The 11,016-nt window shown below is 35.3% G+C and overlaps 2 protein-coding genes across 2 annotated transcripts; one reads left to right on the top strand and one right to left on the bottom strand.

The window, feature by feature from the left end:
- Positions 1–2,478: 2,478 nt before the first annotated feature.
- Positions 2,479–8,823, top strand: LOC105794544 (putative ABC transporter C family member 15). The gene is made up of 11 exons (XM_012623766.2): positions 2,479–2,788; positions 2,911–3,825; positions 3,906–5,335; positions 5,425–5,511; positions 5,599–6,201; positions 6,298–6,462; positions 6,633–6,927; positions 7,058–7,578; positions 7,655–7,718; positions 7,820–8,059; positions 8,191–8,823. Exons 2-11 carry the CDS (start codon positions 2,973–2,975, stop codon positions 8,310–8,312), a joined length of 4,380 nt encoding a protein of 1,459 aa, XP_012479220.1. The 5' UTR covers positions 2,479–2,788; positions 2,911–2,972; the 3' UTR covers positions 8,313–8,823.
- A 911-nt stretch (positions 8,824–9,734) lies between these two features.
- LOC105794543 (uncharacterized) lies at positions 9,735–10,797 on the bottom strand. The gene is made up of 3 exons (XM_012623763.2): positions 10,636–10,797; positions 10,101–10,189; positions 9,735–10,015 (listed from the first exon to the last, which is right to left on the bottom strand). Exons 1-3 carry the CDS (start codon positions 10,666–10,668, stop codon positions 9,868–9,870), a joined length of 270 nt encoding a protein of 89 aa, XP_012479217.1. The 5' UTR covers positions 10,669–10,797; the 3' UTR covers positions 9,735–9,867.
- Positions 10,798–11,016: the final 219 nt, after the last annotated feature.

Below are 11,016 nucleotides of genomic sequence, written 5' to 3'. Positions count from 1 at the left end.
ACCAAAATAATTTTAACCCAACACCCTATTTTGTAATTTTGCACGTCCCCACCCCAAAAAGTAGAGAGAAATTAGGAATGTTAATAAAATGTCGACATAATTTAAAGAAAACTGAACTACCTTTGGAAACATATTTTGGTTTAATTTCCATCAGTCCTTGTACTTTCAGCTTTTTAAATTTTAATCTTTTAATTTTTTAAAATACATGATTTAAAATTAACTGAGCATTAGGTTGTAAGGCTAATGATAGACATCTTGATGTATTAAAAAAGTGTAACTTATAAAAACATTCAAATTTAGCAAAAGTCAACAAACAGTGCTATCAATTGATCATTTTGAATAAAACAAATTGTTGGAATTAAGAGTAAAAGGACTAACATTTAAAAGTATTAAAAAGTAAAGGGACTGTAGTCACAATTAAAGCATATATTTTCCATATTTGCTGAAACTCTTGCCATAAAAAGAGACTGGTCCAAAAGAAAATATTCGCTAATAAAACGTTATAAAAGCAAGCTTAAGAGGGCACCCAAAGTTGTAAAACAAAGATATCGATCCGTTTGTTTTAGCACAATGTTAGGGTTTGAGAATTATGGGGGAGAGATGGCGACTGTGTTGGAGTGTTTTTCTTTAATGGCTTTATAGCTTTTATAAAATTGCTTTCGAAATTATCCCATTGTGTACAAAAACACTGAAACTTTTCACCTTTCCTTCGTCAGCAACCTTGCAAAGAGCCACCTGCTATGTTCGTGAACCCTTGATTTTTGGCTCTTCTAGTTTTACCCGTTAGGTGACCGATGAAGCCACAGTCGAAATGATAAAATTCTTATTTTAATGAAAATAATTATAACTGATTTAATTAAATCGATTTGATAGATTTCTAAAGTAGAAATTAAATATAATGAGAATGGATGATATGAAAGCGTGATTTCGCGTTATTTCTATCTTTTTTCAATATGAAAATCATAAATTAAAATTTTCTCTTGATTTTCAGATTTTTCCTCCTGCAAAATTTAAATTCAACTAAAACCTTTAAAAATCAGGAGAAAAATTTTAACTTATCATTCTCCTATTGGGAGAAAAATCTAAACTCCTATTGGAAATGGGAGAAATGATTGTATAAAATTATAGTTCCACGTCATCTCTATCATTTTCCAATAGGAGCATGATAAATAAGATTTTGTTCTGCTTTTTAGCTTTTTCCTCTTGAAAATTTAAATCCAACTAAAATGCTAAAAGTCGGAAGAAAAAATCGATTTGTCGTACTCTATTAGAAATGGATAGGAATGACATGGAATCATAATTTAATACAATCATTTCTCTAAATCTAATTATTTAAATTGCTAAAATATATTACCACTTATTAAAATATTAAAATCATTAAATGGTATAAAAGTTAAGTTTACAAAAATAACGAGTTAAAATACATAATTTTTTTACGATAAATTTAGCTTTTAATATTTATATTTTTTTATTATTTTAGCCATTATTTTTTTGTTAAATTTGGCTCTTAACATTTTAAAAGAGTCAAATTTAACCATTAATCTTTTAAAAAGTCGAATTATTGTTTTTTAACGAAAATTGTCTAAAACATTGATTTTTAAACATGATAGTTTGCATGGCAATCCGTATGTATTTTATGATTTTTAGTTTTATAAACTATTTATATTTTTAAATTTTCTGAATATTTTATAATTTTATAATTATTTGTTGATGTGGCATATAAAATAAATAATGTCATATTAGCATGAAGTATCGTAGACTATCATGTGGGTTGTCACACCAATATTATTACAAAAATAATGTTTTAGTAAGCATTCCTTTTTAAAAATTAATTTATTTTTTAAAGGTTAAGGGTTAAATTTAACACAAAAAGAAAAAAATTAATATATATATATATATATATATATATAAACGTAAATTTATCATTATACTAAAATTAAATATATAAAAAAAGCTTTTATTTTGTTGTCTCTGCCTACCAAAAATAATTTTAACCCAACACCCTATTTTGTAATTTTGCACGTCCCCACCCCCCAAAAAGTAGAGAGAAATTAGGAATGTTAATAAAATGTCGACATAATTTAAAGAAAACTGAACTACCTTTGGAAACATATTTTGGTTTAATTTCCATCAGTCCTTGTACTTTCAGCTTTTTAAATTTTAATCTTTTAATTTTTTAAAATACATGATTTAAAAATTAACTGAGCATTAGGTTGTAAGGCTAATGATAGACATCTTGATGTATTAAAAAAGTGTAACTTATAAAAACATTCAAATTTAGCAAAAGTCAACAAACAGTGCTATCAATTGATCATTTTGAATAAAACAAATTGTTGGAATTAAGAGTAAAAGGACTAACATTTAAAAGTATTAAAAAGTAAAGGGACTGTAGTCACAATTAAAGCATATATTTTCCATATTTGCTGAAACTCTTGCCATAAAAAGAGACTGGTCCAAAAGAAAATATTCGCTAATAAAACGTTATAAAAGCAAGCTTAAGAGGGCACCCAAAGTTGTAAAACAAAGATATCGATCCGTTTGTTTTAGCACAATGTTAGGGTTTGAGAATTATGGGGGAGAGATGGCGACTGTGTTGGAGTGTTTTTCTTTAATGGCTTTATAGCTTTTATAAAAATTGCTTTCGAAATTATCCCATTGTGTACAAAAACACTGAAACTTTTCACCTTTCCTTCGTCAGCAACCTTGCAAAGAGCCACCTGCTATGTTCGTACATTCAAATGCCTTTCTCCTAAACCCACCGCGAGTGTTTATGTCTTTTTCCATGAATGTGAGTGACCGATACTTTCAGTTTTGTGTTCTTTATCTTGTTATTTGAATTGGGTTTTTTTATTTTTTTATTTTTTTTGTTTTGGTCGTCGAGCACTGAAAAAGCCATGGTTGTTTTTGCAGGCTTAACTTCACTTACTGTTTGGTTTTTGATTGGGGGAGAATAGGATTCTGATCCAGCTTTCATGGAGGTGGCTTTAGAGCTTGTCAATGCATCATTTGTTTTAGCTTTACTATCATGGATTGTCATAGATATTTTGAAACGTAGGAAACATCACAACGGTAGCCATAGTCATAGTGATGTTATACCAGACTTTAAACACAGTGTAGGAGGAGGAGGAGTAAGAGCTTCTGGGGCTATAGTTGCTATATTTAATGTTATAATCTTTATATTTTATTTGGGTTTTGGGTTTTATGATTATTGGATTCATAGTTTTGTCTCTACAAAACTTGTATGCTCGGCTGTCACTTGGTTTCTAGCAAGTTTAGTTTCAGTTCTTTCAAAAAACAGGACTTTCAGGGACCGAAAAAGATGGCCTTTAGTATTGGTACTTTGGTGGGTGTTCTCCTGCATTCTTGTGTCGTTTTCTGTAGTGGTTTACGTTATCCACCACTTGAAGTCCAAAGATTTGCCTTACTATTTGCCGGAAGCCAACATTGTTGATATTGCTTCTTTGCCTTTCTTGCTACTGCTTTGTTGCTGTCTGCCTCTTGCTGTTAACAGAAACAGTGACCTTCAACGTCCCTTGCTTCACAAGGAGGATGAAAAATTCTCCAAAGATGATGATACTGCTTTTGCTAGTGCTGGCATATGGAGCCAACTCACATTTAGATGGCTAAACCCCCTTTTTGAAAGGGGTCGAGTTGAAAAACTTGAATTGCACCATATTCCTCAGGTTCCGGATTCAGAAACCGCTGATAAAGCCTCGTCGTTGCTCGAAGAATCGCTTCGAAAACGGAAAGCAGATTATTATTTATTGCCAAAAGCAGTAGCTCGTACTATCTGGAAATCCTTGGCTGTAAATGCAGTTTTTGCAGGTATTTTCTTCTCGATTCATTGAATCTGTTTTCAGGTTCTGTATAAAGCATCTTCCAATGCTTATGTTTATGTTTTGTAGGACTTAACACCATTGCCTCCTATATTGGACCTTTCCTTATCACCAGCTTTGTGAATTTCTTAAGTGAAAAACATGATGGTTCAAGCTACCAGTATGGACTGGTTCTTGCATTCATCTTCTTCTTTTCAAAGACTGCGGAATCGCTAACTCAACGGCTGTGGTACTTTGGTGCTCATAGAATTGGAATAAGGGTTCGTGCAGCTCTCACGGTTTTGATTTATAAAGAATCTCTGTCAACTAAGTTCGTTTGTTACAGCAATGGTAAAATCACAAACCTCATCAATGTAGACGCTGAGAGAATTGGAGACTTTTTCTGGTACATTCATGGAGTGTGGTTGCTACCAATCCAAGTCTTACTGGCCTTGGTAATACTGTATAGGAATATGGGTGCGGCTCCTTCCTTTGCAGCCATCTTTGCTACGATTTTGGTGATGGTGAGTAACACCCCATTAGCCAGTAGGCAAAAGAGACTTCACTCCAAGATCATGGAAGCTAAGGATGCAAGAACAAAAGCAACTTCAGAGACTCTGAAAAGCATGAGAGTCTTAAAGCTACACTCATGGGAACCCACTTTCTTGAAGAAGCTTCTTCAACTTAGAGAAACCGAGAGAAACTGGCTTAAAAAGTATCTATATACAAGCTCAGCTGTTGCCTTTCTGTTTTGGGCTTCACCAACCTTAGTGTCTGTCATTACGTTTGGTGTCTGCATTTTGGTAAAAACACCATTAACATCAGGAACAGTACTTTCAGCCTTAGCAACTTTTAGGATTCTACAAGAACCTATTTACAACCTTCCAGAACTCATTTCCATGATTGTTCAGACAAAAGTTTCATACGATCGAATTCAAGAGTTCCTTGGAGAAGAAGTCCAAAGGAAGTTCATATCTGATCATGGTGCAAAGGCATCTCATGTTGCTATTGAAATTGAGCCAGGAGAGTATGCTTGGGAAACAGATAGCAAAGACATAAAGAAACCAACCATCAAAATCACTGACAACTTGAAAATATTGGAAGGTTACAAGATAGCTGTTTGCGGCTCGGTTGGCTCAGGTAAATCAAGTTTACTTTGCAGCATACTAAGTGAGATACCAAGGATTTCGGGTGCAGCCATTAAGGTTTATGGGAAGAAGGCTTATGTTCCTCAGAGAGCTTGGGTTCAAACAGGCAGTATCAGGGAGAATATATTATTTGGTAAGGACATGAAGAAAGCTTTCTATGAAGATGTTCTTGAAGCATGTGCCTTGAACCAAGATATTGAGATGTGGGATAATAAAGATATGAGTATTGTGGGGGAGAGAGGGATGAACCTCAGTGGAGGCCAGAAGCAGAGGGTCCAGTTAGCAAGGGCTGTTTACAGTGATTCTGATATTTTTATCCTAGATGACCCTTTCAGTGCAGTTGATGCTCATACAGGAACACATTTGTTTAAGGTAAAGAACAAAATCCTCTCTCTTTTCAGTTGTTAGTTGTTTTACAAGTTGCATTCTCATATGTGATTTTTTTCCTGTTTTTTTGGCAGAAATGTCTAAAAGGACTGTTGTCTCAGAAGACTGTTATTTATGCTACACACCAATTGGAATTTTTAGATGCAGCAGACATTGTTCTGGTAAAATCCTTTGGTTGGTACACATACAATATACTAAGAACTTACCGTTCTAGGCTCTCATTCTGCCTTTTATGCTTGTTCCTGTAGGTGATGAAAGAAGGTCTCATTGTTCAGTCAGGAAAGTATGAGGAGTTGATAGTGGATTCTAATGGTGAACTTGTTAGGCAGATGAATGCTCACAGAAAATCACTAGACCAAGTGAACCAACCCCAAGAAGACGATTCCTTGACGGGTGGACTGTGCCAGATAAGTCAAACTGAAGTCATAGAAGAAAAACATGGAGAGCCCAACTGCAATGATAAGCTCTTTGAAAGTAGCCAAGAAGAAGAAACCGAAACCGGTCGTGTCAAATGGAGTGTTTACTCGACTTTTGTTGCAGCAGCTTATAAGGGAGCACTTGTTCCAGTCATCGTTCTCTGTCAAGTTCTCTTCCAGGGACTACAGATGGGGAGCAATTACTGGATTGCTTGGGCAACTGAGGAAAATCGCAATGTATCAAGAGAACAGTTAATAGGCATATTTATTTTGTTGTCTGGTGGAAGCTCCATCTTCATACTGGGAAGGGCCGTTTTGCTGGCAACTATTGCTGTAGAGACAGCTCAACGTCTGTTCCTTGGAATGATAACATCTGTTTTCCGGGCACCAATTTCATTCTTTGACTCAAATCCCTCAAGTCGAATCCTCAACAGGGTTAGTTTCTTTTTGTTTGCAACAAAGCTCAACTGCTTTAAGAGTTTGACTAATTCATTCATAAGTTAATTCTCTCCATCTTCCGGTTAATTACAGTCATCTACAGATCAAAGCACGTTAGACACAGATATTCCTTACAGATTAGCGGGGCTGGCATTTGCTTTGATTCAGTTGTTCAGTATCATCATTCTTATGTCCCATGTCGCCTGGCAAATCTTCCTTCTCTTCCTTGCCATCCTCGGTATCTCCTTCTGGTATCAGGCAAGTACCAAATCGATCATGAACTCGGATTCTACTTGTCTCTCACATGGCATAAAAATGTCAAAGAAACTGCAAAATACAATGACTAATGCGACTTGCATCTACATGTATAAAGTTTATTTTATTTCTTTGTATTGTTACAAATTCTAAACGTGGTAAATTATCTACAGAACTATTATATTACGACTGCTAGGGAGCTAGCCAGGATGGTTGGAATTAGAAAGGCTCCTATTTTGCATCATTTCTCAGAATCTATCGCAGGGTCAACAACAATTCGTTGTTTTGGCCAGGAAGACAGGTTCATGGAGAAAAACTTGAGCTTAATCGATGATTTCTCTCGTGTAGCCTTCCATAACTCCAGCACAATGGAATGGTTGTCTGTTCGAATCAACTTTCTTTTCAACTTCGTTTTCTTCCTGGTGTTGGTCATCCTGGTTAGCTTGCCGCGGTCTGCTATTGACCCTAGTAAGGCCCCCCTCTTCCTCCCACCTCTTCTCTTTTTTATCATCTCGATAGTTTATCTTTCCCAAGTTTATGCAGTTCAATATCTATAATGTCGAGTTTGTAACTGACTAGCATGTCGATGTCGTATCAGGCTTGGCAGGATTGGCAGCCACATATGGCTTGAACTTAAATGTACTGCAAGCATGGGTAATATGGAACTTATGCAACGTTGAAAACAAAATGATATCAGTTGAGAGAGTTCTTCAATTCTCAAACATACCTAGTGAAGCTCCCTCGGTGATCGAGGATTGTAGACCGAAGCCTGACTGGCCAACCAAAGGAACAATTGAACTTGAAAACCTTCAGGTGCAATACAAGCCTACACTCCCTGTTGTACTTAAGGGTATAACTTCCACTTTCCTTGGAGAAAAGAAAATTGGAGTTGTTGGCAGAACAGGAAGTGGGAAATCCACTCTAATTCAGGCTCTCTTCAGGGTGGTAGAGCCCTCAGGAGGACGTATTATTATTGATGGAGTAGATATTTCTACAATTGGTTTGCAGGATTTGAGGTCAAGATTGGGAATAATCCCACAAGACCCTACTTTGTTTCAAGGCACCATAAGGACCAATCTGGATCCTTTGCAACAACATACAGATCAAGAACTATGGGAGGTACATTCTAAAAACTTGGTCTCCCTGAAACTATTTCCATTAGATTTCCGGTTTCACTGACGTAAACTCATGACAGGTCCTCAACAAGTGTCATCTTGTAGACATAGTACGACGGGACCAACGGCTTCTTGATGCTCCAGGTTTCAAATTTTTAGTAATTTCTAATTATATATAAAATATGTGCTTGTGTGTGTATATATATATTCCACTTGACATAATTTCCTCCGGCAAAATTGTGCAGTGGCTGAAGATGGAGAGAATTGGAGTGTTGGACAAAGACAGCTTGTTTGCCTGGCTAGGGTGCTCCTAAAGAAAAGGAGAATTTTGGTGTTGGATGAGGCAACGGCTTCCATTGATACAGCTACAGACAATGTAATTCAGGAGACAATAAGGAAAGAGACATGCAGATGTACAGTCATCACTGTGGCACATCGGATACCAACTGTTATCGACAATGACTTGGTTTTGGTTCTTGATAAAGGTAAGTCTGAAAGACTCTCTCCTGCATATTACCAAAGCATCAATATACAAAGTTATGACACATAGTTAATACTATTAAAAATGTATAAGTTAAATTTAGCTGTTTGTGACAAAGAAATGGTTTAATTCCAGGGATGATAGTCGAATACGATAAGCCAAAGATATTACTCGAGGACAGATCTTCTTGGTTCTCGAAGTTGGTGGCTGAATTTTTGAGATCATCCAAGAGCAACCACCCTAAGAATCTGGTTTGAAGGTATGTGGACAGCTTTTAGAACTCAAATGAAGAATTCTGTTTATGAGTCCTGAAGACCAACTTTCTGGGGGAGAATTCTAGTCAAGATCCATCAAATCATGTGGAAACAATGAATGGTGCATCATGCTGGAGGAGCATTACTTGCAAGTTACAACTTACTAAGCACCTGCAAATCCTTTTAACAATTTCTTTCAGTTGTAGGGTAAACCGCCATTAACAAGCAATAGTGTAAATTTCTAGTTATACTCACAGGGCCAAATTTTGCCTGCATCTTTTATGGCAATCAAAGTTTAGTTAGGTTCTAGTAAACCATAACATACACGCATATGTTAGATTACATACACACATATATAAAAAATAAAGTTTCTAGAGTGAGTAAAGATCAATTTTGTTTGGTGACAAATTTGTAATTGAAACTGCTGAATTTGAACAAGCAACTTACCATTAACAATAGCTTGAAATCATCTTGCTTTGTAATGAATTTGAGAAGGAATCACAGTATTCTGTCAGTGATGCAAACCCCAGATTCTGGCTGGGAAAAACACAGTGTTGTTTAGTAAAAGGCGAAAAAATACTAGCTCTGTGCTCAATGCCCGGCTGCGTGCGTTTTGACAGGTATCCTTGATTTTGGAGTATATAAAAATTGGTTAAATTTCAAATTTGGCCCCCTCAAATTTGAGTTTTTAATTTTATATTTTAATTTTGACTTAATTTGGTATCTCAATATTTATAATGCTATTAGTTAGTCTAAATATCATTAGATGTAGGTTTGAATGTACTGAAGTGAATTATCATTGTATAAAAAAAAACAAATATAATTGCAACTTTTAAATTTAAATTATTAACCTGATACGAAGTGTAGGTTAAAAATTTAATTTATTCCTATTCTAAATCTCTTTTCACCTATCAAACAAATTAAGAAAATATGATTAAACCACAAAGAAACTAAGATGACATTACTTTTCAATAAACAATTTCAGTCTGGTAGATGCAAAACTTGAGACAAATTGCAAATTATGTTTTTTAGCAGCTTCTAGCGAGTTGTCCATACAACAAAGATTTTTACTTGAAAATTAGTATTCTAGCTTTGTTTATATGACAGTTTTTCACTTCTAGTCACCGAAACCATTACAAGATACAAATAAATTGGCGTTTGATATTGTCACCATCCCCTTTTATCTTCATCCTACAGCTGAACAAAGATGGTTATAACCCAAAACTCAATTTAATTGCTTCATTCCATCATTCTTAAATAATGGCATGCAACAGATTTTGAGTTTTGATTCCAATCTTTTTCAACCCTTGCGGCATTGTAGAGTTCTTACAATATTTATATGTAAATTTAAATAATTAAAAAAAAATCAACAGACAATCAATTTGGAATTTGGCTAACATAAGCTAGAAGCCTACAACAGAAGAAGAAAGGGAAAGGAATGAAATCTTATTATTTTAATTATTCAAGAAGAATATATTTCAAAAAACTTGGCAGTCAAGAATACAATCGTCTTTATGCCTTACTTTCATCCAATTTTGAAGAATTGTGCAAATGGATTTTATTTAGGGTCAGAGAAGAAGTTATTAACGGAGGGCATAATCTGAGGTTGTCTGTTGCGCACAAATTTCCTCAGTCCATGTTCTGCATATTTTTCACCTTCTTCAAAGTTGTTAAGAACTCCAGCTGCCCTGTTTTCTTTGGTTACCCTGTTTCACATTCATAACCATTTGCATTGTTATCTCAATTTTCTGTCAGACAGAGCTGCCATAATACTGCATATATGAGATATACCTGACATCAGGGTTGGTGGTGATATTCCTGACAAGTTGCATGGCACAAATGCCGACCGCCACACCCACCGATGCAAATAGCGGATACACCTAACAGCCATGGACAAGGAAGTAAAATTGTAAACATGACCGACATCATTAATGAAACAGACTTCTCAGTTTGTTAGACTTTCGATTCAGATCTGTTTGTTCTGGACAAATGTTCGGATATGATGTAAAACACGATCATTTGATTCATGAAAAAGCACAAATCGTAGTTACAAATGAGAAGCATTTAAGCAAACAGTAAAAGAACATAACAAGAATATGAAACCCTTAAGCCTTGGCAGCATGGTAGTTTAGTTACAAATGAGAAGGCTTAAGCAAACGGTAAAAGAAGATGAAAGAATCTGGAATTGGATCTAACATGGTTTTGATATACCCAACTGATAGATCTGATATGAACAAACAAACAAATTTAAGTTTAAACATGAGATGAATAAGTTATGAGGCTTTTGAGCAGACAATGAATGAAGAGAAGGCAAAAGAATAGGTACCTCAGGTTTGAGCCATCTGTTTGCAGAAGCCATGTAGATGCTTAGCTTAGAGATCTAAGAAGAGAGAAGAGAGAACCAGTGACCCCTTCTCCAAGAAACTTGTTAAAAAAGAAAAGCAATGAGAAATGCAGAGGGAAGTTGCATACAAACTCTTCATAAATCAATACAGCTTCTTATATATTTCCGAGTTTGACCCGTATTGGACGCTACTTTTTGAATTTAGTATAAAAACCCTTTTTTTCCTTCTTTTCACGCGATGCGCGGTAACGAAAAAATAGTAGGCAATTAGCAGCCGCCCAACTGTATGATCCCTATGGGTGTTACGAATGATTAGGTTAAACTCTCATATTAGTCCCCACTACTACGTTTATGTTTTGGATT

Source organism: Gossypium raimondii, chromosome 3 (assembly GCF_025698545.1).
Source record: "Gossypium raimondii isolate GPD5lz chromosome 3, ASM2569854v1, whole genome shotgun sequence".
In the NCBI taxonomy this organism is placed as follows: domain Eukaryota; kingdom Viridiplantae; phylum Streptophyta; class Magnoliopsida; order Malvales; family Malvaceae; genus Gossypium; species Gossypium raimondii.
The sequence above is the reverse complement of the archived record's forward strand: the minus strand, read 5'-3'. Positions and strand labels throughout refer to the sequence as shown.

Excerpts from the sequence above, each read along its gene's own strand:
- LOC105794544 (XM_012623766.2), top strand. The coding sequence starts at position 2,973 with ATGGAGGTGGCTTTAGAGCTTGTCAATGCATCATTTGTTTTAGCTTTA. Across the intron at positions 5,336-5,424 it reads CAGGAACACATTTGTTTAAG|AAATGTCTAAAAGGACTGTT; the intron begins GTAAAGAACAAA and ends TTTTTTTGGCAG. Across the intron at positions 6,928-7,057 it reads GCGGTCTGCTATTGACCCTA|GCTTGGCAGGATTGGCAGCC; the intron begins GTAAGGCCCCCC and ends ATGTCGTATCAG.
- LOC105794543 (XM_012623763.2), bottom strand. The coding sequence starts at position 10,668 with ATGGCTTCTGCAAACAGATGGCTCAAACCTGAG. Across the intron at positions 10,190-10,635 it reads ACAGATGGCTCAAACCTGAG|GTGTATCCGCTATTTGCATC; the intron begins GTACCTATTCTT and ends CATGGCTGTTAG. Across the intron at positions 10,016-10,100 it reads ACCACCAACCCTGATGTCAG|GGTAACCAAAGAAAACAGGG; the intron begins GTATATCTCATA and ends AATGTGAAACAG.